The sequence below is a fragment of the Zootoca vivipara genome, chromosome 10, assembly GCF_963506605.1.
Source record: "Zootoca vivipara chromosome 10, rZooViv1.1, whole genome shotgun sequence".
NCBI lineage: Eukaryota > Metazoa > Chordata > Lepidosauria > Squamata > Lacertidae > Zootoca > Zootoca vivipara.
Genome location: NC_083285.1, coordinates 22,010,327 through 22,037,879, shown reverse-complemented (window position 1 = coordinate 22,037,879; position 27,553 = coordinate 22,010,327). Strand labels below are relative to the sequence as shown.

The 27,553-nt window shown below is 40.9% G+C and overlaps 2 protein-coding genes across 9 annotated transcripts in view; both read right to left on the bottom strand.

The window, feature by feature from the left end:
• NRCAM (neuronal cell adhesion molecule) overlaps positions 1–7,915 on the bottom strand; it is a 126,721-nt gene extending 118,806 nt beyond the window's left edge. For 2 of the 4 annotated variants that reach the window (XM_035127901.2, XM_060279600.1), the window contains exon 1: positions 7,634–7,915. The gene's annotated coding sequence lies outside the window, so the exon portion shown is untranslated. The remainder of the gene's footprint in view (positions 1–7,633) is intronic. The other 2 variants (XM_035127903.2, XM_035127904.2) reach the window with 1 other exon arrangement.
• Positions 7,916–15,616: 7,701 nt separating this feature from the next.
• Positions 15,617–27,553, bottom strand: part of PNPLA8 (patatin like phospholipase domain containing 8) — a 35,522-nt gene continuing 23,585 nt past the window's right edge. For all 5 annotated transcript variants that reach the window (XM_035127605.2, XM_035127602.2, XM_060279599.1 and 2 more), the window contains 2 exons: positions 19,317–19,512; positions 15,617–17,026 (listed from right to left, as the gene is read on the bottom strand). In XM_035127605.2, coding sequence (XP_034983496.1) covers positions 16,752–17,026; positions 19,317–19,512 — 471 coding nt within the window. In that variant the 3' untranslated portion in view covers positions 15,617–16,751. The remainder of the gene's footprint in view (positions 17,027–19,316; positions 19,513–27,553) is intronic.

The window sequence follows — 27,553 nt, the reverse complement described above, 5'->3', positions numbered from 1 at the left end:
GTCCAGGTTGGTGGCCATTGCTACATGTTGTGGTGGTGAACTCATAGTTTAACTAAGTACTCTGTGGACAAGTGTGGATCAGACACAGAATGTAGAGTTTGATCCCCTCTAAGAATGCAGAGATCCAACTCACTACAGTATATCCATGCCTTCATCGATGTGCATGCCTCTAAACATGCACTATAGGTTTTAAAACTGAACTGAAAACTGATATTATACATTAAGTGGGGGCTCAAAACTTAACCAAGAAGTAAGCTTTATTTAACAGAGGTCTACAGTAACATTATTATTTTTTGCATATGAAAAGATGTAGCCACAGCAAGGAGGAGACTGTGGAGGGCTGAATTGACCAAAGTATATATTTCACCCAATTTTCCTGAATGTTTGCCTTGCATAAAATAAAATGCCCTTTCATTTATGAAGATATTTAAACAATGCTTTACCTAAATTCTCTATAAATCTACCCCTTGTCTCCAGTGTTCCGGCAAACAACATGAAAGTACTGGGGGAAATACTTTTTATTTCATTCATTTCATTTAACATCCATTAATCAGGTAAATATATTTATATTTGTATCTCCAGTGCTCTGTAACGTCCATCCCATTACCATCAGAGAGAAAGATAAACAGACAGAGTGAGTAAATGAGTGGGACCCCCTAAGAGGATGTAAACTTCTGGGTTGATATTTTTTGGCACAAAGGATATTCATGTGTCCACAGCAGTTTTTAAGCTCACCGCTAGGCATAAAACAGCTAGAATTGAAAGTTAATGAAGGGGTGGAATACATACAGCAAGATGAATTCTGCAGGCTAATTATACAGATCCTTCACAAGCTTTCTCTAGGACATTTTAATTAATTTAATAAATAAATATTTAAAGATATCAGCTCTTATCCTCCTAGCACATATACCAGCGGGAGCACCAGGATTTTCCAGCTGAAACATCACATAATGAGAGCTAAGGAAAAACCCTCAGGCTTCAAATTTATAGCCCTCCTGCATGGGTTCTAAGCCCCTTAGAAGAGCTACAAGTTGTCCCAACTTAATTATAGCTTGTTAAATTGACAATTTAAATTGCTAATTCTCTTCTGGGGTCATTTGAGAAGCTACCCAATCCTGTACTGAGATTCTCTTGTTACATCCAAAATGTTTTGACCAAAACATGCCTTGTGCATCAAAAACAACCACCAAAATGTTTGAGTGTTGACAGAAAAGTGTACAATTCAAGGATTTATATTTTCTTGATGAACAGGTTTTTTTTAAAAAAAAGTAATCATTGTGTTTACTGCTTTAAACTATGAACAGAAAAGCACCATATTTCCATCTCACGCGTTCTTAGGTGTCAAGTCATCTAAGTCAAACATCAAACAAAAAAATGCAAAATAAGCTCTCCATTATTAATTCATTGATTATCAAGATACGTTGAGTACAAACGTACAATCACATGGGAAAGGCAGAACAGATAAGAAGAGTGTAGGCGAAACAATTTAGCAAGACAAGTAAATTTGATTGTGTGATGGATCCAAGGCCTTGGCCTTTAATCACATTTGAGTGTCTCCCTACCTACAATACTTTTTATAACCTTGTCAAATAACTAGATTTTTATAGCACATCTTAATCAGAGGCTGAACACATTTCTATCTATCCTCCTATGTGTTGGTTCATCACCATCTGTCACGTAAAGCTCCAGCAGATACGAAAATTTCAATTCAATAAATGCACTCTGCGCTCAAACTAAGCTATCATTCACATTTAGACATGAGACTTGAATTCTTTTTCAGTGTTCTTCAACTCTGACCCAGCTCTACCCCCTCCTTCACTGAAAAGGGCAAAGACAACAGCCCAGCAAGTGGGACAGGCAAAACAGACCTCCTTTGTTCACTTTTTTCCCTTTCAGTTTTCTATTGAGGTAAATAACTGAAAAGCTCAGCCAGTCTTCAGTGCTTCTGAAGAAAGCAGAACAGCTAGCCTGAAACTACGCCTACTGATCAACATATAAGAGTCTTATGAAGCTTGTGGGACATCATGTTAGTCTTGCAAAGTAATGTATTGAAGGTTAATTGATGAAGTGAATTTGTATTTATTCGCATTTTCTAAACATATAAACAAAGTGACTTTAAATAGTATACTTGACAAAATTTAAATTAGCGTTATTTATATTACATGTGCTGAATTTTTTGAATACTGCCTGCCCACTCAAGAAGGGAAAAGCAAATAATTCAATGCATAGTACATATGACCTCCTACATTATTCCCACAGCTAGCTTCACTGCTGAAAAACACACTTTTCTGTATGGATTTCAGCTGGGGGGGGGTTAATTGTATTTGCAGAGCAGAATAAAACTAAAGTAAAACCTATTGCCATCCTTCTTAATGTCTCTTAAAAGCCTCCTTGCACTCCCTTCCAAACAGATATCTGGCAGGTTGACAAAACAAACATATGAGGACTATAATATGGTAATTCACAGAGTGATTTGGAGCAATTACAGAAATGGCCCATCAGTGGATATTCAGTATGGATTTATTTACTATTGATTTGCTCTGCTGAATATTTAATTGAGCTGCTGAATAGTCCTAACCAATCTTTTAAAAAATAATATAAAATAATTGGTGATCCTAACATTTATACTCAGTTTCAGACCAAAGCTTCATGGACTATATAAAATGAAATCACATCTATTGAGTTGTGGTTTACATTTTGTATACCAACAAGAAAGCTAAAAGTTTATACCATACCAGTTCCTTTCCCCCTGTTACATTTATGGTTAGAAAAATAAAGGCTACCTAGTTGATTATTAAGCGTTCATATACTGTACATCACCATGCAATAGCATTCACTGCACTGGTAACATCTACACTGATTTAAGCATCATTTGCATTGTGAACATTTTATCCATTTATAAATAATAATAAAATACAAGAGCTTTAGCTTCCTCACAATCAGTGGCTGGGAGCCAAAGTTCCGTATGTGCTCCAGTGTTGCATAACAAGCTCTCAGATATGCAACAGCTTCCATTTCACTTAGATTCTGGAGCCAAAAGGGATGTGCCCCCCCCCCAACTAAAATAACTGTGAAATCCTTTCAACATACAGAAGGAACAGGTAATTCAAAGAAGCCCCTGTACAGGTAAGGCTGTGGATCAAGTTTTGTGTCATGATTACATCCCTCCTACAGTGCCATCCTCAGATTCTGTCATGTGTGGAGTAGGTTGTTACACACGACATCTCTCCCCACTCACTTCTTTAAAAAATGACACATGGAAGGGAAGATGGAGCCCAAAAGTTAGTGATCCCTCTGGAATCTACTGCCTGAAGAGGCTGCTTCATGCTGCTTAACAGTAAGTCCATCTTTCTACTTGATCACACTACTTGTTGAGTGACATCTCACTCAGTACGCAGGCCCTGATGGCAGCAAGCTAACCAGCAACAAATATGGTTTTGGTCCTAGATATTCTACATTGGCCAGCAGTTTTTATATATATATATATATATATATATATATATATATATATATATATATATATATCAGTTCAGTTGCCCGATTATGATAATTAGTACCTGTTACAGAGATTAGTGTTACGTCATAGGTCAGAAATTATACATGCACCATCAGCAAAAGCTGTGCATGAGGACTTCCACTTGTGCAATGGGACTTCCCTTCCCTTCTCTCCTCTCCCCCACCCCCTGGAATTACCTGGGGGTGGGTGCATGGGAGAACCAGTATGCAGGGGGAGGAGATGGAGGATCATACCACTTTGGCAAGCTGAAATGCTTGTGCAGACGGATGTTTGAGCCCCTCTAAGATGTTTTTTTAACTGGCATTTTGCAATTTGTATAATGTGCTTTTAAAAAGGACTATTTTGACAACGGTGAATGAATTGCTCTGTAAAATAGCTTGCATTGGTAGCAATCTATAGATATTAACACCCATGAACATAGATAAATCACTGATTTGGGTTACACTTAGCAATCACAGCTACAAATTAATTTCCTATCAAGTTTTGGAATAAACAGACATGGGGGGGAGGAGAGACATAGTCTCTCTCTTTCTAATGTTCAAAGCTGGTGCCACTGCGTAAGCAACTAAAACAGCACCATCCACAGAGAAGAGAAAGATATCAGCAGAAACAGGGAAACATCCAAAGTTTGCAGAAATGCATTGAAGTCTGAGCAGTGCTGTGGCTAGGGAATGTTGCCTGACTGTTGGAGAAACCACATATATCTGGATGTAAGGAGAACAGGAATATTGTGGAGGACATAAATGACTGGAGTAGTGACCAGGAGTACTCTATACTGCAACTTTTTGTTGCAGCTCTCACTTGTATCATACCAATAGCATTTACAACATTATTCAAATCTATGCCCCTTTAAAGATATGAAATAAAAAGTGATGGGTTTGATTTTACTCACCTTACTAACATTAAGTAACATGCTACTAATTTCTGTTATGTGTAAAATGTTCACAAAAAGATGAAAGTATAACATGTTTCTTTCACAGTGAAGTTTTAGTACATATCTATTCAAATTCAATGGGTCTTACTTTCAGGTAAGTGTGTGCACACAAGATTGCAAGTTTCAGGCTCTGAAGTTTTCTAGAAACAGACCCCTGATCTCAGAATGAGTATGGACATCTTCATAAAAGGTATCATTTCAGAGCATGTGGAGAATGCAGATTAGATTATGGCAAACAAAAACACAATACTGTAGTTGATCGAAACCAAACTGAATAACAAGCCAAACTCAGTTACTACTTCCGTAGATGTAGGCTTCACATACGGGTTGGCAATCCAAACTACTACTTTAGGTGCCCCTGATGGAATTTTTATACACCCCCTCCACCTTTTGAGCACTTGAGTTCTGTGTCATTCCACAAACTTGAAACGGAAGCTCCCTCCAGCTTTAAGAACTACTGTACATCATGCAGGATAGGAGTCTGCTGTTCAAAACCCTTGGGTGCTCTGAACCAATTGCGCTCTCTCTCTCTCTCTCTCTCTCTCTCTCTCTCTCAGGTCCTGGCTATAATTGACAACATAATCAATCTTCTACTGGTGATAGCCCGTACTTGAATCATTTGTGTTATTCCTAGAATGAACATAGCAAAGAAAACAGTTGTTTCACTGTATAATCAATATAAAAACAGCAGTGTATTGTTAACTAAGCCACAGGAATCTGAGTTCAGTCTGACATGCTTTTTGTACACTGAACCAAAACTTTTCACATCTCCCCCAAAAATTAGCAGACTAAAACCAAGTTAATGAACACTTGTAGCCAGGAGATTCCGTGCATTGCTTGCATTCATGGACATTTTCTAATGAGTGTCAAAGATGGGGAAAGTAGTACAGTAAGTCACCTCAGCACCCCCTATGGATATTTCTGTTTCACATATCAAGTCCAGTTGTTTACATACCACTTGCTTTAATTCTAGCTGGCTTTGTAAACAACCCTTATATACAAGAATGCTGACATTCTTTTGCACCTTAGTTTGCTTCTTTCCCTGTTATTAAAACATGTAGCTATTCTGTTACATTCCATTAGATATCATACACATGCACCTATGCACATATTCAAGAGTGAAATGCAGAGGAGACAGATCATGAAAGCGAGATGAAGTAATAATAATTGAATGACTCATTAATGCGATTGCATTTTCTGGAAAAAACAAAGTTGATATACATTCCGCTCAGGCTACCGCCTGTCAATCTGGCTAGTCATTTATGTATAAAGCAATGCGTAAAGTAAATCCTGCATCGCAAAGTGGATCGTTTACCCCTTGATTGTGAAAGAGCTTTTCTCCCCAAAGCGCCCCTTTTCCAAACCAAGACTCATCAAATCTGCGTGGCACAGATGGAGGAGGAAGTAAAGACGAGCGGGCCTCTTAAAACCCTAATCCTCAACTGCGTTGGCTTGCTTCAGCATAGACAGCTCCTTTCCCCCACGCAGACAGTTGCACAGGCTGCAAAGAGCCTGCCCCAAATCAGGCGGGTTTCCGCCTGGCGCGCGCGCAGTGGAGCCTCTGGCGGCGACTGGGGGGTGGCTGGCTGGGGGAGAGAGAGAGAGAGAGAGAGAGAGAGAGAGAGAGAGAGAGAGAGAGAGAGAGAGAGAGAGAGAGAGAGAGAGAGAGAGAGAGAGAGAGAGCACGGCAAAGCAGGCAGCCTGTTGCCCCCTTCGGCGGGCCTGAAATGGCGACTGTTGTCAACCTTCGCTTGGGTGGGAGAGGCTGAGCTACATGCCGGGAAAGCAAGGCAGGAGGGCAGGAGGGGCTCGCGTCCTGGCCTCCGCCACTCCTTCCCAAGCATCCCGACCTTCCCAGCCCCAGGGAAGAGAAGCTGGGGGCAGCAGACACTCCCCCAGTCCAGGCCACCAGCAAATGATCGCCGCTCTCCAAACTCTGGATGGAGGGATGGTGACAGCCAGGGCGCCAACTTGAATAAGGCGGTGGCAAGGTAAGCCCCGCCCCGCATAATCGATCGCAAGACGTGGTGCACGCACAGCATTTGAAGGGCAAATGCACAACATTTGAATGGCAATGCCCATCAACTTTGGGGGGCGGGCGGGCACCTCAAATATGTCATGGGGGGCCTCGGCCCCTAGAAGTTGGCTCCTATGGTTATAGGCGCTTTCCGAGGAGGGGTCGGCCCACACCTGTAGCACACAAAGGTCTCTTCCCCCACCCAACCCCAGCAAGCAAACCCAGCGCCACAACTCCTATCAGACACCCATCGTGGCCGCCAGAGGAGTCGTGACCTGAAAACAGGGTGGGCTGCTGCTGCTGCTGCTACAATGAGCCTGGCTGTCACCCGCCGTGGAGATGCACGGCGGAGGCACACCCACACGGCGAGAGAAAGAGCCACCTCTGCCATCGCCACTCCACATCAAAGAAACGCTGGGCGGGGGGGGGAATCCCGCCCCTCCACTCGCTTACCCCACCCCCCACCTACTACACACGGCCTCGATTGAGAGAGCCTTCGAGGTTCAATGCCAAAGGGGCTCCCGGGAGTCCCCTCAGCCCTCGCGCGCTTCCTGTAAAGCGGAGGAGTTGGAGCCACCAGGAAGGAAAGCGGGAGGGAGGGAGGGAGGGCGCCAGAAGGGACCTGCCTGGCTGGGCGTCAGCTCTGGCACATCCCTACACATGGCGACTTCTTCGACCCGGCTCGTCCACAGGGACATCCCCTCCCTTCCCGCCTGCTGGCCGCCAGCTGGGTAACCCCATTGCGGACCACGGCCGTTATATAATTCACCTGATTCCTCCGGTTTCTGTCGGGGTCAGGGCGCGGAAGATAACAACGAGGGGGTTCTTTTATTGGTTGTTTCCCAGGAGCGGGGCTCATCCCTCCTCTCTCTCCCTCTCTCTCTCCTGCCCGGCTACCAGGGCGCAGGAAGGTGGCTCTCAGCCAAGCTATCCCCGCAAACAGCGGCGGCCAGTTGCCATGGGGAGCTGCGGCGGAAGACGAGCTCGGCGGCGTCGCCTCAGAGCCTGGGCTGGACAGGGCTGGGCGCGGGGGCTCGCGCTGGTGGGTGACAGGCAGCCACCGCCACTCCCGCGAAGGCAGCCGCCCTGTTGCTACCCGCTGCTAAGACACCCCACCCCAAGACACCATAATATATACTGTATATATGCGAAGCTCAGGACTCACAGTTAGCCGTAGGCGGCGGGCCGGAGAGAGATATAGCGCGCGCCACGAGTCTTTCTCCTCAGGGGGCTCGCTCTCTCCTCCCTCAGGTCCAGCGAGCTTGCAGAGGAGAGCTCGCTCAGGCAAGGCAAGGCAAGGCAAGCGCGCGCGCTCCACAGCCTATCTCGCCTCCCTATTTCCGACCAGAACGAGCTCGGCGCGCGCGTGCGCGAGCGCTCGCCCCTGCCTGAGAGACGAGGAGGCGGGAGAAAAGGGATGAGCGCGTGGAAGGTGCCCTCACCCCACCCAGCTGCCTCCTTCCCAGACGCTGTGCGCGCGCTGCTGTGCCTTCCTCAGGCGGCGAGATTTCTTCCCCGCCGTCTGACAGGGCGCGCTGCCTCTCACGGCACAGACACGCGCCGCCGCTGTGATGCCCCCAAACCTGGGAGGGCGACGGTCAGCAAACGGTTGACAGAATTGTTATCTACCCCTCCCTACTGTTTGTTATGTAATGGGCGATAGGAAGCGGGACCTGTGTGTACCCCATTGTTCACAGAATTGTAGAGCTGGAAGGGTGCCTGAGGGCACTGAAGCAATCATAGGGGCCCAACTCCTAGGGGCTGAGGTCCCTTCGCTCCCCCCCAATAAAATATTTGAGGATGCCACCCCCCCCAAGTTGATGGGCATTGGAATTCAAATGCGTGCCATGATTGATTAATTAACAATAACAATTTATACCCTACCCATGTGGCTGGGTTTCCCCAGCCCCTCTAGGCGGCTCTCAGCAGAATATTCAAAACACAACAAAACATTAAAAACTTCCTTAAACAGGGCTGCCTTCAGATGTCTTCAAGATTATGCAAGATGGGGCTTACCTGGGCCCCCCAAATATTTTATTCAAGTTGGCACCCCAGCAGGAATCTCAGCTAGATCACACAAGGCATCTACTAAATACCGTAATTATTTGATCGCCAAATATGTATTTCATATCTCTACTGGATATATAAGGCATTAGTCCAAACACAGGCTAAGAAGAATGCACAAACTTTTTTAGTATGGGCAATGAATGTTTAAACTAGTTTGCATTATAAATTGCTGGATGATTAGTAGATTTATATGTGCACAAGCATATATTCTTTAACATTCAACACATTCATTTGTAAGCTGGCAAGCTATGAACTCATAAGAACCTTGTGCGCAAAACCCAGTCTCAAACAGTAAAAAGGGAAATCTTGTGCTATTTGTGCGATTAGGACTGTATGATACTGCCTGGGGAGGCATATTTTCCATCACCCTGTAATATGCGCCCCACCTGTACTGTATATGCATGTTGCACACACACAGGTATTTAAGCAGGTATGTGGATTACTCCTATCTTGCTGAATTGGGACCCATTGATTCTTTGCAGAAACCAGAGAAGAGAACTGTACTGTGGCAATTAAACAACCCAAAAAACTCAGGAGAGATACAAGCAAAGCCCCCCCCCCCAGTTTGTTTGAGCTGCCCACCAACTACCCTGATGCCTTTTGGCAATGTTAGAATTGCTTGTTTAAATCTAATCCAAGTAAGCTGCATTTGAGTAATTTGTACACTGAAAGGCAGGATATAAATAACTTTAATAAATAACCTGCCTGATCAGTGAGAAATAAGGTCATCTGACTCCACATAGGACATGTCCACAGAAAAATGTTGCAAAAGAAGAACCCATAAGAGTATATGGTCAGTGAATAATAAAATATATTGTTCATACTGGCTGCAGATTCTTCAACTGGAGAAGCTACTTTAACAGCCTTTGTATTATTGCACTATAGGAATTTGTGCACCTGCTAAATCCAGGTTGCTGCGATAGCACTCCTCCCACCTTGTATTTCAATAAGGACTTGTGCTCACATTACATTACAAAAGGCATGATTTATATGTTCTAAGGCTGCAATTCTATGCCTACAGTGAAAGCAAATCCCACTGAACTCAGTGAGACATACTTCTAAGTAATTGCATAGGTTTGGACTACAAAGTTAATGCAACACATTCCAGAGCAAACTAAGCTCCACACCACTTAAATAATAGTTTTTACATGTATAATAGCTTTTTAAAGTTTGCTTTTTGTAAAAACAACTAACACTTTACATGAATAAACAGCTAGTGAAAAATTTGCACGTTTCATTTTTTAAAAACCTTGAGTAATATTGTAGTGAAACATAAATGGCAACGGAATTAAGTATCACACCAAAGAAAGATAAATGTGTCCATTGTAAGATGTTGTACTGTTTGGTATATATAGTAATGAGGTCTGGTTTTCCAGCATATCAGCTACAGTGTACCCTAATATAATGTGTTCAAAGAACTTGTCTAAGGGGGAAAAAGCACTACAGTGTCGGCTTTTAGAAAATACACAAAGATAGTACTGTGCTATCTAGAATAGGGCACTTGAAAATAGTTACCATCAAATGTAAAGCTTTAGTGCAAAGCTGTTGATTAAGCCAAATCCAAACCAGAAAAGGTGTTAAAAGCAAGGCAGTACAACCCTGGAACAGAAGTTTAGGGGGCTCTCTGCCATTCCCAAGTATGACACAAAAAGTTATTGCTTTCTTAGATATAGCACATTAATTTCCATGTTAACATTACAAATTCCTATGTAACTAATTTCAATAAAGCTCAACAGAAAAAACAGGATTTTATTAATGAATCGCTGTAGCAAAATGCGGAATCAGAACTAGGCATTAATGTTTGCATTCACTCCTTATCACTCTAACCCCTCTCTGAAATAACTGGAGTGTTTAGATGTATGTACATGGGAGAAGAGATGATTGGCTTCCAAGCTGGACAACCTTGGAAAGCACTGCCTCAGCCTGAGAACAGAGCAAGGCTTAAGAAGTTTGTTAAAAGCGGAAATTGTTACAGTATATGAATACAGTATTGTTATTTCTCAGAGAAAACACACAGTGCAAACTATGGAATGCCTACTCAAGACAGAGCAGCATAGAGTTCAATGGGTCTAACCGAAGTGGGTATAGGATTTCAGCCATATTTTATTTAATGGAACTAAAATAACACCTTTCATAATATATGTCCCAGGTCAATTTGCAAATGATATTTTAAACAAAATAATAAATTTAGAACAAACCCATTAAAAAGCAACCTATAGCACATTATCGGGGGGGGGGGGGGTGTCAACCAAGTCACTGAAATCAAGGGACTTAAATCCAAATTTTGATGAGTGTACTCTCCATATACTATAGTTGGATTATACTCCATACTATTAAAATAGCAATCAACGCTGCAAAGTAAAAAGTCACTTACCAATACTATTTTAAGTACAAACTGTTAAAATACCTGAGAAAATAAGAATGCCTTAACCTGATCCCTAAGAGACAAGAAGTTGGTGATAGGTAAAGGAAGGGTTATTTTACCATGGTTTTTGTCAGGATTCCTCCCCACCCCCTACTGAAATACTAAGAACAGATTACACAGGCTGTGTGGTGAAAAAAAGAGGACCTCTAAATTTAGGCAGGAAACACAGCATGCTTTTAAATCTGTAGACTATAATTGTAAGTCTACAATTTTTACCAGCTGCCCTTAATAGAGAGCTTCCATCAAGACTAACTGGGCAAATTTTAGCACTACTAAAGCCATGGTCTTTATGGAAACAAGATAAGATGGTGGCTGAATAATACACTGGTCCGGTAGCCAGTAGGTTGCAGCATCCAGGCTACCAGCAAACCCAATGTAGATTGTGAAATACAGGCTAAAGATATGATTAATCTAAAACACATACATCTATCTCCTGGATGTCCAGCTGAATGAGCTGATCCAAAGAGGAAATTCTGAAAATATAACGTGAACTCTTCTCCATGAGAACAGCTGGCTTACAGGCACAAGGTTAAACCTTGCAACACAGAAAGAGCTGCATGAAGCTACCATTTGATTCAAGTTAAATGATGGTATTTAACCTTTCCTCCTTTTAGCACTACACAATTAGATTTGCATCATTGGAACATAAGACAACCACCAATGATTTTCTAATTGCTATGTTACATAGCACTCTAATTTTTGCATGGTGATGTGCTGGGTTCTTGAAATGCGAAACAGGAAGACTTGAATTCTTCCCCAAAGCCCTGCAAGTTCTTTGATGTTTACAGAGAAAAAAACAACTTATGAGCAGTAACCGCAGTTGCAAGATTTCAGATGAAGCCTTAAGAGCTCTGGTCAAAGATGAGAACATCTCTTATATTTCTTCTTCTCCACACTACAGAGAATATACCTTAAAAAATAATATATATGACACCAACAGCTTTAGAACCTGCCCTGAATTTATCTTCCCATTCTTTCCCCATTACTTATAAGCAAAATGGAACGTGCTTTTTCCTCTTATGAAGTAGACAGGCATAACAGTGTGATTTATCACACTGGTATCCCACCTTTTGTTCCTGGAGCTATACGCCCCCCATTTTATCCTCATAAAACTATGATGGGTCAGTCACCATCGCAGTTTAATTTGGGTTTACCCAGCAAACTTCATGGCCAAGACAAAAATGGTTGTTCACTAGGTATCTTGTTCAACAGGATCAGGCTGGAAGCAGTGGCCATTCAGTCCACCTGACCCTGCCACATTGCCATTTTGATTAATCCAGAATGCAATGTTGTACATAAAGCAAGAACAGAGGAACAATCTGCACAACTGTGGAACAATTTGCACAACTGCCTGAGGTTGACCAACAGAGAAACTAAATCTTAATTAGCATTAGACAAACTAGGCATCCCAATATTTTATTTTGTGAAAACTCGGTTCTGTGAATGACCTCAAACAGTCCATAACTGTTAGCCTTTGCAGTTCAGTTCACTGCTATGCACAATGCATAGAAAGACAGATTTAAGAGAATAAAACTTATAGAATTAAGCTGTCAAAGCAATGAAGAGTAGAATGGAAAAGTCTCAAAAGGATTCATGACTAATAGCATCAAAAATAAATGTAGCATCTTTTTAAGGACAGAAACAGAAACAAAGTCAGACTAAACTGACATGTTTCAGTGCTAAATGATGCTTTCACACAGAAACTTGGAAATATCCAGCTTGTATCATGCACATAGACTGGTAGGACCACACACACATTTAAATACACATTCAGCTCACCACACATTAAGCAAAGAACTGTACAATGAAATTAGACAATTTGAGCAAGGAGCAGGAAACACAACTCATAAATCCTTAAATCAGTGCCCAGCTTTAACAGGAGGCAGGCATTGGTGCCAACTCTTACCTGATCCATTGCCATTACATATTTCAATCTTGTATAGATGGTTGCCAAAAGTAGTCACTGAGTGTCAATTTTTAAAAAGGAGTTTTTTTTATAAAAAAACCATTTGTTTATTTCACATTTTTAACCTAATCCCCCACCCACCACCATGTCCAAATTTAAGCATGCAAAGGAATACTAATTATTACAAATGCCTGTGGAAGTGCCTGGTGTATTGAGGGAATAGGATACAGGAATGGTTCATCAGACCGTCTTCCACAGCTAATGAAATAATTAAGGAATATATTCAGGCAGAGATGACCTAGCTAAATTTACTACAGCCAACCACTATATCTTTATCACAGGACTTTGGAGATCAAACAAGCTCTCTTACAAGTGCCTGATGGGGTAATTGGAAAGGTTAATTGCATAAGTCCAAGTGCAGCATTTAATCAGACTCTGAACAAAAACTTGACTGGATAAGCAGCCAATTCATTTGAGATAAGAAAACTTAGGCACCCTATTGCCTTCAGATAAGGCAGCACCAATTTTTTATCCCTGGCCTAAAACAGAGAGAGGAGCACCACGTTTAGCAGTCAAATGCAAAGTTGTGCCACACAACCTACTTTTACAAAATCTTCAGATACTTCTTGAATGTAAATACACACTAACCTACATACGATATGAAAAAAGACTTAACATTCTTCAATTAGAATAAAGAATCTCAAATGGCATTTTACTCATACCCTATGGAATATTCAGGCACAGGATTACAATTAAAAACAGTTTTAAAGGAATTGTAGACAGCACACACTGTAGCTTATCTGCATTCAACAATAAATTCTTTCATCAATATTTCAGACAGATCCTATGATTAAAAATGATTAGCTTATCTTTGGGAACTGAATTTTCCAAGTTTATGAAGGGAAGGCAAAATATTTTATTGCCATGAGTATCTTAGAAAAAATGCAAGGAAGCCATAAAGGCTTGATTCATGTAGCAGCGCACTCAAATCAGTGCATACTTAAATTAGTGTACATTTTCATTTCTAGCTGACAATGTGGCTTTAAGGAGTTGCACAGAACAAGTTTTTAATGATAATTTTTAGAAACATTTACAGCAGACACAGCTAAAATATGCCAAGTCATTTCAGGTGCATCATTTCAATTTCAGAAAACGGTTCCTTTCCTATAGAACTGTTCTTCCCCATTTTTCATTCCCATTTCCTCATGAGAGCATCAAGCCATGAGCTGCCAAATTCCAAAGAGCAGCAATGGTTTGGGGAAAACAGTCACACTGTGGAAATATAAAAAAGAAAACAAGAAGAAGAAGAATGGGAGTATTTATGGGACAGCCAGTGTGGTGTAGTGGTTGTAGTGTTGGACTAGGAGCTTGGAGACCAGCATTCAAATCCCCACTTAACCATGACACTCACTGGGTGACCTTGGGCCAGTCGTCGTGTTTCAGTCAAACCTACCTCACAGAGTTGTTGTGGGGGTTAAATGAGGGGGGAAACTATGTATGCCACCTTAAGTTCCTTGAAGGAAAATTTGGGATAGAAATGCAATAAATATTTACACAGAAGTAAAAAAATAGAAAAATTGGCATGCACAGTGGTCTAGCTGAGTTATAGTTCTGTCCGTTAAGCTTGCCCCTTCTGGGATTCTAAGCATGATATATATCAAGAAACAAAGGGTTGAATCCAAGCCGTACTCCAAGTAGACCCTTTTGAAATCAAGAGACACCGCATACTCTGAATAGGACAAAGGTCTATGTAGTCTAGCACCCTGTTCTCAGTGGCCAACCAGGTGCCCATGGGAAGCCTACAAAAGCAGAATTCTGAGTGTGACAGCATTCTGCCACTTGTGATTCTTAGAAGCTGGTACAGTATTCTGAGACATGCTGCCTGTGATAGTGGAGGTGGGAACATAGCCTCTTTATTCTCCATGAATTTGTCTAATCCTTTTTTAAGAAGCCATCCAAGTTGGTGGCCTTATAAGCCTATTAAAATAAGAACAACCCTGCTGGATCAACCCCAAAGTTCAGCTAGCTGAGAAGGGGACAAGCAGGAACTGAAGGCAAGAATTCTCTCCCAGGGTTGCTCCCCAGGCAACTGGTCTACGGAGGCAGAATGTTTCTGAACCTGGAAGTTGTATACAGGCAGGAACCATTTTAGGCACGTCTGATTGATGCACAGGTCCTTTTGGAGCTGGATGGCAGTGGATCAGGGGCAGGCCAGAACGGGGCATGCTTATATGCACTCGGCTGATGCACACAGGGGCTAGGAATGGAACCCCCATGGGTAATGTTCACTGCCTGTATAGCCATCATAACCAACAGCTATGGTCTTTTTAATCCAGTACTGACAAGCTAACTGACAGCAGTGGTCCATTATTTTTCCAACTAGGTATTTCTGATCTTAACGAAGTTCTTAACCATAGATGTCATTGCTTAAGCCAAATACTTTACATATTGCCAAGTCTGTGTCTGACTACCAAGATCTCACGAACAAGCCTTCCAGGAAGGAGATCTTCAAGGGCGGCATGCAAGGCATCCATGGGGTGTATGAATAAACACAACTTGAGTGTGTTTGAAATCCCTCATTGCCACTTTAGCATATCAGAATGAACCACGATTAGCACAGATGAGTACCGGTATTGAGTTATCTTAAACACTGGTACTGAAGTCATGTTGACTGCTAACTGGGGTATATGAAGTTATACAAGGTTAAAACTCAAGTCTTTGAGCAATTGAGGCATAGAATATGAGGCACATGAGTAAACCTGTTTATTTTTTTACCAATAGCTAGGCTAGGCTTAGTATACATATCACTAAATAAATCATACAGTGCTATGAACATATAAGAAATCATGTTACAAATTTATTTTCTTACTTTCAAGACATGAGTTTGTGTTGTTTTTAGACAGCGAAATACTCTGGAATAGAACCTTTGAACTTAAAAGTTCTGAAAAATATAAGTAGGTTGCTACTGTAGACCTTATACTGATAATGTAAACTGGATAAAATATTGAGACCCAATGCACAATATACAAAGCATTTTAACATTATTTTAAAATACAAAAAAATTGTTGACATGCACAGATTTTGTGATAAGGCAATTAAATTGCCATTAAATAGAAGGGATGGCATTTAGTGGCAGCGTCAAGAACCTGTAGCATACTGCAGGTTTATAATACATTGCAGTCCAATCTTATAAGAGACAGTTTAGTTCCAATAATTTCTACTTGACCAGAGTAGTTTTATTTATTCTGGCATAAGTGCTTTGTAGAGCAGGCTGCCCAGTTGGTTGGTTTCCTCTTCTCACATCAAAAACATTTTTAGTTAACAGGTAAACCGCATTTTGTTTTTGTCAACATGATTTTGGTCTGCATTTCCAACACATAACAAAATTTGTGCCCCATAATTGTCACAAATTTAGGCAGACCCTAACGAATGTCAGATAAAAAAAACCCAAGCCATACCAGAATTGTACTTCTGAGGAAGTTTAGGAACAGATACCCAATCAAATCTTCACTTCAAGAACTGAAAAAAACCAGACATGAATCCTTAGATTCCACTGCATAAGTAGAATGCACCTCCACCGATGCAAAAAGGTGTGCGAGGGGCATCATTACCCTCATCTGCATCCTGCAGAAATCTACCTTCAATCTAGCTTAGGGCTCCAGATTGGGGGAAGAGGAGGGGAAAGAATAAGAGATTGTGGCAACTTCTCTGTCTGCTTTAAGTGCCATTGGTGTGCCACTGCTGATGGAAGTACTTTCCCCCAGCCTATCGTGTTCATTATAATCACAAGTAATTACATAATGACTAATAAATGTTGATCCCTTTTAGCACAGAATGGATTTCTGAAACAAGGTCCACACCTGAGACTTTACAAACTTCACATATTCACAATTTGGAAATAATTGGAAGCCCTTCGTACATGTCAGATTTTAATCTTATCCAGTCATTAAATTTCTGCAAAGTTGTTTTCTCCTGGGCTAATATTTTAGCAGCTTTTTTCAGTTTTTCTTCATTTCTTTCTAAATACCGGATGCCATCAGTCCTCAACTGATTAAGCTTTTCCTTGCGATTTTCATCCAGAGCTATATCTTCATTCATCAGAGGATTAAATCTGAAGTAGGTGTTTGGAGGTAGAAGGGCATCCAGCATAGTGTGGACTTCTAGTTTTAAAACCAACACAATAAAAACAAAACATTAGTTTGGGAAGACACACGCAAAGTTCAGCTGCAGTTTACTGAAGAATGAGGAATAGGTTTAGGTGTAGCACCCCCCTCCCCAAATGCAAAGAGTTCTTGCTTTTTAAATTGGAACCCCCACACTCCACTTTTTGTATGATTGGCAGATGGTGTTTAAATACATGTTTCTGCCACCAACATGTGCAGTTTGGGCTCAAGTATCTACTTACCATCGTCTTACTTATCAATAGTGTTGATGGCAACCTTACTCTAAAAATATTTATTTGAAAGTAAAATAGTTGTTTAAAATAAAACATAGTCTAAGGGAAGCATGCTTCAGCCTGGATTGTGGTACTCAATAAACTTGGTCAGTAAGTACAGTACATGTACCTGTGGCACTCAATAGCCCATGGCACTCATTTGTTACTGGGATTTGTACACATAAATGTGATATAGATGCATACCCAATTATTGCTGTTTAGAATATTCATCACATGCAGCTCTACATTCTAGGAAGCCAGTTAACATGAGGCCATATCCGCACAATGAACCAAACATTACCTGGCCCACTGCATCCCCACCTTTGTATCAGGGCCACCCCATGGTGGTGATACAATTTCTGTGATTGTAAGATGTTTTAATGATGTAACTGCCCTGGGACATTAGGGTAAAGGGTAGAATGATGATAAACAAACAACAACAACAACAACAACAACAACAACAACAACAACAACAACAACAACAACGTATTTTTCAGCAGCCAACTCACAGGAAATAATGTATCTTTACCTTTTGACTTTGCTGTTTAGAAGTGAATGTTGCATGGTGGCATTACTGGTTTGGGAAGTGAATAATGTGTAGGCTATGGCTATGTAACTAACCAATCATTAAAACCACCCCAGAAGCAGAAAATCACGTAATTCCTAGCCCACCATTTGACCAGAAAATCAGAAATCCTTTCATTGTATTCTGACTCCGTAAATAGTGGAAAAGAGGCTCAGCTGTTTTATACAATAAATTTTAAAGCCAGGCGATTGTCAATAGTAAGGCAATTCTCTGGCCACTGGAATACAATTTTGGGATTTGGGACACCTGAGTAGCCAAATCTTTGCTGAAATGCTACACCAGGCCCTTTAGTAATAATAGTAGCAATCATAATCATAAACAGATCTAGAGCAACAGTTCTCTTCCCCGGCACTTCTATGGTCTATGCTAGCTTTTCCCAATATGGTGCCTTCCCTATGTTGCTAGGTTACAGCTCCCATCAGTCCCAGCCGGCATGGAAGGGGATGCAAGTTGTGGTTCAAAACATCTGGATGCCACCGAGATGGCCTTTCTCATAAAATATCTTAGATTTCACACTAAAAACAATTACACAACTTCACTTTTAAAAGTCACTCCTGTTTTAATTTAGTGCCTCTCTTCACAGCAACACAACACAACTATGCAATTTATCTCCTGGTGGTATTCTGTATATCAATCCCAGGAGGTTTTCAGTTTTAAAAGAGGCAAATGTGTTGCTGGTTTAAGTCAAACAAGTCCTTAAAAATAATTTATATGAATATGCAGAATGGAGGGAGATACTGCTTTCTTACCAATATCAAAATAGGCAATTTAGAATTATGTTCCTACTTAACCACTACTCCCAGCATGCTCAAACCTATACCAGTCCTTGCCATGATTATTTTAATGCTCATTCTGGCATTCCTCCTGAATTTCAAGGCAAGCAACACCTCCATCAGCACTATGGCCCATTTTTAGATATGATGTATTCATCAATCAAAGAGAGCTTAATAACAGCATAATCAAGGTACAGTCTCAAGCAGTTAATTTAAATGCATATTTGGCATGCTTTATCATCAGCTGCCAGAACAATCCTTATTCACCAAATATCCAGTGCAATATATTAGACTGACAAAAAGGCTAAATCTTAAATGTATCAAACACACAGACTCATACACAGACCAATTTAACACAATGCATTCTAATTCTCTTTTTATGCTGGCTTTGTATATGAACTAAACCCCAAATCCTCACATGGATGGCGGGAGATAGGGATTAACAAAATAATCTCAATTTGGACAAAGATTATGAAACATGCCCTTGATGGAAACAGAATGTCCTTTGATGTTTTTACTGCTGGTAAATCGTTTTTAAAAAAATATCCATGTATACTATGCTATTCCTAGTCATGAAAACCTGCGTTTTAACTCATCAAAGAGCTACAAAAAGGGATAATACGAAAACAAAACAACCTTAGCCAGTAGGTACCAACCTTCAGTATCAGTGGCACTGCTGATGACATTAGTCAATTTAGCTTTCAGACTTGTATAGGTGACATTAGGTTTCCCTTCATTTTCATATCGACCTGTTCCCAGGGATATTACACACTGCAGTGGAACATTTGGCCAAAGACACTTGCATTCGTGCACTGCTAAAGCTGTAGGATTATTTAAAAGCAGGCCTCCATCCTGTGAATAATAAAAAAGGAACAAAAGCAAGGGGTTTGAGACATTCATAACTATAGGCATATCATTAAAATATTACAAGATGCAAATAAAAGTCCCAGTGTTCTGTTTTTATTCGCTTTCTGCCAATACTGAAGCAAGGAAGCTCTTTAAAATACACTGTTGCTGTACATACTCAATTTAATTAGTAATGCTACTCTATGGGTTCTATGTGACTGGTAAATTTTGTTTCTAAACATGTATGGTAGCTTTGGGTAATTTAAACTAAGTTAAATATATACATTAATATTAAACTATCATTCCTTTGATGAAAGCCTCAGGCAGACAGAACAGCCATAGCTTCAGATGAGAGCAAGCGAGGCCCTGCACAAAACTGTTGCACTATGGAGGGTTCAGTCTACTAGTATAGGGTACTGTTCTGTTCAGGGTACCAGTCACCCCGTTGACCTAGTTCTTCTCCCAGCACAATGGTCAGCAATTCTGTGCCTACAAGCATGCTGTCTTCACTGGTCAACTCTAATAATAATAATAATAATAATAATAATAATAATAATAATAATAATTTATACCCCGTCCATCTGGCCGGGTCTCCCCAGCCACTCTGGGCGGCTTCCAACAGAAAAATACAACACAATAATCCATTAAACATTAAAAGCCTCCCTGAACAGGGCTGCCTTCAGATGTCTTCTAAAAGTCTGGTAGTTGTTTTCCTTTTTGACATCTGTTGGGAGAGAACTCTAAAGCGTATGTCCAATGCTTTAAATTTTAATCAAAATAAAACAGATATTGGATAAGTTTGTACATAAGCTACTACATGGACACTTCTTTTACACATATATTGATTGCAGTTTACTACAATGCCTATGTTTACTACAAGCCTAGAATATAAGCCAAATAGCCTTTTGAGACATTTATTTCTACTAGTTCAACAGGACCTATGTTGAGCTTGTGCCTTTCAGAAACCTACAAAAAAAATTGTTTTGCAGGGAGTGCTTGTAGCCTTTTAGCAGCTGGCAACAGAATCATATTTTAGTGGTACAAGACACTGCAAACAAACATTTCCACATAAAATATTAAAGGGATCTTCATGCACAAATACAAAAATTGTCTGCTGAAACCCTGCTGAAGCTACAGTTGTGCCTTCTATTCTCCAGCAAAAAAAGCAAAAGAAAAGAAGAAAGAAGAAAATCTTGCATCCTAGCCTGAAGTGTGATGGGAGTAGCTTTTCTCCAGTGTAGTTTATCACACAATCAAGGCTCTCCCATTGCATAGAGCAGGCATCCCCAAACTTCGGCCCTCCAGATGTTTGGAGTACAATTCCCATCTTTCCCAACCACTGGTCCTGTTAGCTAGGGATCATGGGAGTTGTAGGCCAAAAATCTGGAGGGCCGCAGTTTGGGGATGCCTGGCATAGAGCAATGAATTGCTACATGGTAAGAGATTTAGGAAACTTCCCTTCCCTCTGTACTCACCCCGCCCCCCAGACCCTCCTCCCCATCTACAACACCCTGCAGCTGGCCAACACCTTTTCAGAGTATCTGGATGACACGCTAGGTTCAGAAGACCCAGAGGTGCCCTTGACCCCAGCGGGAAAAGCTGAGGTTGTAGCAGTGAAACAGTGACATTCATGTCTGGAAAGCTGAACTGCGGGTGTAAGAGCTTAGATGTTCTTGCTCCAAATTAAGTTTCCATCTACCCGGTAATTACATATCAAAATGATTTTCTGAATCATGGACTATGTAACCAGTTAGAAGCAATGATCACAGTATGAATCTGCACAATAATGGCATTGACATTTTTTGAGGGAGGGGGCAGAACTACCCATACAACCAACTGCAGGTACTGCTGTCTATGAAACGGACTCTGAAATTTGGACCACTTTTTCTCTTGAGACCGTAATATGCAAAACCAAATTCTGTTTCCAAAGGTGTACAAAGACAAGTGTTGTTGGTTTTTCCATGGGACCACAATAATATCCAAAACACATCTACTTAATATATTGTTCAAATTGCAGTCCAATGAATTCTTAATTGAAAACAGAAACTCTTTTTTTCCACAGCTGCAGTAGATAAAGTAGGATGCAGATCATTGGCCTGTTGAGAAAGTCCTTTGATTAAGCTTTCAATACAATCTACAAAAGCTTTTTGAACTCTTTCTGGACCAGTTAGTATATTGTGCCTTCAGCAGAAGTAGGAACAGTAGCCTCTTAGTGCACATTTTAAATTTTTGGCTAAAATCAGATTTCGCCTCAGCACCCATAGTAAACACTGTGTTTGCTCTATGAATAAGTCTACTGAATTCAGATTAATACCCTGGTTCATTTAAAGCTGAAAATAGTAAATATTAGCAGCAGCATCTACTTGGGATATATAACATTTAATTTTAAGCAGACCAGATTCATACATCATATGCGCTACAACAGTCTAAAGTAGGGGTCCCCAGACTACGGCCCGGGGTCCACATATGGCCCATGAGGCTCATTTATCTGGCCCCCGGTGACACCCGGCGCCCGCTCTTATCGGCGTGTCTGCCCACTTCCAAGTCGCCAGGAGCATCGGAAATAGCTTGTGCGCATGCGCCAGCGTTATTTCCGGTGCACTTCCAGGTTGGAGAAGGCCATGCACATGCGCAGAAGTTATTTCTGGTGTTCCGTCAACCTGGAGGTGCACCGGAAATGACGCTGGCGCATGCGCACAAGCTATTTCCGACGCTCCCGGTGACCTGGAAGTACGCCGGAAATCACGTATAGGCACGCGCTCCCGCGAGCTCTGGCCTGCCGCGCAATTCAGCGCTTGAGGCACTGGCCCAAGGCCAAGTAAGTCTGGGGACCCCTGGTCTAAAGGCATGATCCTGCAAAGACCTTTTAAGGCCTACTGATTGCAAAAAGTCACATTCCGCCTGACAGTTGTGAAAGGGATAGGAAAGACAGCTAAGGCCTCTCTGTCAGCCTGGCTAGGGCCAACTGCCACTAGGGCTGCCCCTAATGAAACTGACCCCACCAGTGGCCATTCTGTCTGGGTTCCCACAGCACCACCACACAGTACAATGCTACGAGTTTTAAGCATGTAAAACTATCAAAACCTATGTATTTTCATTATATAGAACACAGGAAAACCTAAATGGGGAAAAACTACACGGCTTTCATATGAGCTTGTTACATGGATGTTTCCGTCTGCAAAAGGCAGATGGCCAACTTGAGCTCAAACGGGCAAACAAGAGTTCACAAAAGCTCAGTTTTGAACATTTAACATATTGCAGCTTTGCTTATGGTCTAACTGCAGTTTCTATTTGCTTTCATAAATACATAACTGAGGATCTGTTTAACTACAGTTTGATCCTTTGTTTAAAGCTTTGCGTCGCTAGAGGTTAAAGCTGAGTTTAAAATTTCACATGAGTAGACCAACCACATAATGGCATCTTTAAATCTCATATCCCTAGATACTTTAAAGTGTAGAAAAATCGTTATGATGGATGCCCGTCCCTTTGAAATGATGATCTAGGAACATCCATATGAAGTGTATGCACAAGCCTTGGATTTTATTCAACTGCATGGCAGCTGGCCAAAATTGACAAGCACTTCATTCCATTTATTCTCTTTTCACTTCTCATGTTGCCTTTCCTTGCCCTCTATTTTGTCTTCTCTGCTCCCTATTTATTCTTATTCCAACTGCAAGTTTCTCTCTTCACTACTCCACAAATATACATGAGCCACCCCTGCCTCTCTTTGTACTCTTGCATTCTTACATTGATCCCTTGCCCCGCTGTTGCCATAAGCACACTGGGAACATTTAAAATGTTTTATGCCACTTTTGGCTGTGAATTAAATTCAAATTTAATGCTTTGACAAAAAAAGAAAAAAAGTATTTGACAGCTATCGCAATCGTCAACACAGAGCTTTGATCTCCAGGCCCTTTCTGGTATAAAAGTATCTGCTTATTTTTAGATTGCGACTTCTAAATGTCAGACTGGCAACTGCCAAAGGAATTTATCTATGCCCCTTTTTAATTATTATTTAGGAACTTTTTAAAGTGTGAAAGAAACAAATTATGGGGCAGAACACTGTCACTTCTAACTTAGCTTTGTTTGTTCTTTGCCAGATCAGAGACAAGGTCTTCCTTTGCCTTTCTCTCTTTTTAAAAAGAAGTCCCATGTTACGTGCTTTACTCAAAACATGTACATGGCAGTAAGGAGACAGAAACCTAAAAGCTAAATTCCACTGAAATCCATTCTTTAAAGACTTGCATTTCTTCCTTTAAGAGCTATCCTGATTTCCTTCTCCCTTTCTCACAAAGTGCTGCAGACCTCCCTGCTGTTCATGGTGGGTGATGGGAGGACATTACTTAATATGCATGATTTTTAGACGTTGCTGGGAATTTTACCAGTTATCTTCTTTAAGATTTCAGAGCTCATACGCTCAAGAAAATAAATTTTATTCTTCCTATTTAGTATATTACTGCCTAGTCTAGGACAACTGGTGGCAGCACTTTTTAGAATGCTCTGTTGGTGCTGGAATATTTGGTACTGCAACAAGTGGCACCAGTACACACCTATGGCAACAAAAACCAGGCCAAAATACATCCATCCTAAACGCAACAGGAGATTACTAATTAAGACTTTAAAATCTTGTTACTCATTTTCAACAGTACCGTACATGTAAAGCCTATTGTGCATTTTTCCCCAATAAAAAGCCGGAATTTCAAGTTACACTGTACCAGGCACTTTCTTCCTTTTCCTAAAACACAGGGTTTTTTTTACATTGACACAGTGAAGTTATGTGAACTGAGTCCCACGGCACTGAAAGATGCGATTTAGCAAAGCCAATTCCAATACTTGGAGTTTGCTAGCTCCATAGCAACCATTTCACCTCAATGCCTGTGCAGACATGCTTTGCATTTCTAGTTCATTTTCACAGACTTGCTCTGTTTACCTTCATTGTGCTTGTGAAAAAGAAAACCCCAAACTAGCCAAGGAAATATTCACTTACAGAATTGTTCTATTTTAAAATTAAATTCAACATTAAAATATGAATATTGGGCTTCTGCTATACGCAGAAGGGGTTTTAAAATTGCTGTCTTCTGAGAATTTTAACACTTTCTTTTGTCTGATAAATATAGGATGGAACAGTCAAGGTAAAGTATGATAACAAAAGTGTTAATGGAATGACATTCTTGATTGCATGAGCATCTTTCAATCACTCCACTGAATTGTGGATTTTTATTTATATAAACAAATTAAGACTGATCTTTAACATTTATAGGTATGCCTTGGACTCCCATAAAAGCTGTGTGTTCAATAAACACTCACTTAGCACAAAAGTAGTGCTTTTGCATCGCTTAAGACTTACAACCATTTCTATAGTATTTAAATGGGAACTAATACTTGGAACAGCAGCAGAAAAATGACACCACCACAATACTAAATATAAAAGAGCGTTTGAGGGAAAAGAAAGGATATTAGTTCAGGTTCTCTTTAAAATTGTGCAAAGCCAAATTCTGTACTTAACCTTCTTAGCTACAGAGTTCTAGTTTCCACTCCCTGTGCACTGGTGTACCAGATCGCAGTTCTGACACTGTTTTAAAGTCCCTGGAGTTCCAAGTTCACACCTCCCTCATATTTGACGGCAAGCACAATACTACCTCTAGTCTAAACAGATGAGTGAGGAATAAAAAGCATCGCTGGACTACATTGCAAAGAGGTATTAAGGGTACCAAAACCATGTCTGGGTTAGCAGCTGACAATCCCATCCCGATTCCATAGCTGCCCTCAACGCACCCAGTTCTATTCCCTGCCAATTTCCAGTACTGGAATTTAATACTGTGGCAGAAAGGCATGGGAGACATTCCTGGGGGAAAGCACTCTTATCATGTTCCAGTATTCATACCCAGCTTAAGTCCTGTTACTAGAAAATGGCCAAGGAGATGAAATCAAGCACCCTTAGCTCCATGCCACAAATAGTAGAAGGTCCCACCCCCCTCTCCATGTCTATCAATTTTTAAAAACTTGAGCCTGTGTTATGATAGAAATGCTTCTTGTGTTTTTTTAATCTCAAATGATATTTCAAAAATTATCCTACGTATCTGACACAGTGATCCTAACAGTGAAGCATGGGCATAACAGTAAAGACCTTGCATAAAATCTTAAAATTCTCATGTGGATATAAAGTCTATTCAAAGGCAAGAAAATGGAACAAAAACAACATTTAATTGTACGTACAGTATGTTGGAAACAGGCTCCCAGTTACTATAATGAAATGAAAGCTTTGAAAACGTTTCAGCAAGAGTCACACTCTTCTTGTCCTATATGCTCGTCCTAATACAATTCTTTTACACATACGGGATCATTCTTAATTTTTGTTATGTATGGAGTCCTTTTTACATATGGAGGTTTTTTATTAGCTTTTTTTAAAACTGTGAAATTGTTTCAAGGTATTTTATGGGAACCAATTCATAAAAGGACTCAAATAAAGAAATACAAGTTGCGACAAAATTATATTGGGCTTGCTTGCCAAAAGAATTAATTCTTCGTGTCAGGAGCCAGTTGCCATTCTGTACGGCAGAGGAACTTGCCCACTAGCAGTCACATATACATGTAACACTAATCCAGTGTTTCCCAACCTTGTGCCTCCAGATGTTTTGGGACTACAACTCCCATCATCCCTAGCTAGCAAGACCAGTGGTCAGAAATGATGGGAATTGTAGTCCGAAAACAGCTGGAGGCACAAGGTTGGGAAACACTGGACTAATCCAGGGTAGCTAGCATGATGCTTTCCAGATGCAGTTGAATTACATTCCCATGATGCCTGACCACCGGCCATGCTAGCTGCAGCCTCATAGCTGCTGAACTCTCCTTCATGGAGGATTTTAAGCAGAGGTTGGGTGGCCATCAGTCATGGGTACTTTAGCTGAGATTCCTGCATTGCAGGGGGTTGGACTAGATGACCCCTGGGTTTCCCTTCGAATTCTAGGATTCTTTGAAGCCCAACACCTTGAAAACTTTGACAGTACCTATCAAACACCAGTATGAAAATGAGTTTAGTTGTATAACACACAGTCAATGCAGGAAGCATTCTAAGCAGATGGCAGATTATAAAAGGTGTTACAAAGAGAAAAATACTGGCAGCTGTTGCAGCGACTGTGACAATAAAATTTAAGTACAGCAATCCAGTGTCTTGTACCATGCAGGGAACTTTGAGAACAAGAGAAGGGGAGTGGATTGGAAGGTTTTACTACATCCTAAGTGGTCTGATCTCACCCCCTCCCCATTCTTCCAGAGAAATACTTTTTCAAGCAAAGGGGAAATAAATCAGGGCTTTTGGAAAAACAACAACAAAGCAGCATATCTATACTATGTTGCTTGCCTGGGAGATAATCCTTCCCAAGATGTTCACTTCTGAGTCACAATAAAAAAAACCAAAATACAAAATGTTCCTTGCCAAGGAAGTTAAGTCTTCATGAGTTGGAAGGTAACAGGAACTGTGACCCTTAAATATTGCACTTAAATGTAACAGTTGAAAACAGCTTTTGAGTAAAGCCTATTCTCTTTGTATCACAAGCCCCCTTTTTAGGATCTACACAGCACAGGGTTTCCCTGTGCTTTTAGCAGCTGCTTGCAACATTTTGAGAAATGTAGCATTCCCCCCCCCTTTTATCTACTTGTTTCATATACCACAGAATCCCACCCCCTGCCACAACCCAGAGATCACTGATCATTATTTATACCTCCCGGTGGGTGGTATTTCAGTCTATACTGACTAATTGCTGTCTGGGTTGTTGAGAAAGTTCACTGGTCACAACAGTTCTATTTATTGACAGGTCGGAAGAAGGAGCAGCATCTTTGCATCAATCTACATGTGCTATGGGAATGCAGATTCTCTTAACTTCTCCTTCCTCATAACCGACTTGAACTATAGATAAACCATATAAGCCTCGGAGTGCATGCATTAAGTATGTTAAGAAAAATGTGTAAAATATGCTAAGTGATGCAATGATGAATAATGATATGCCTTATACCATGGTCATTTGTCACGCTGGCTGAGGCTGTTGGG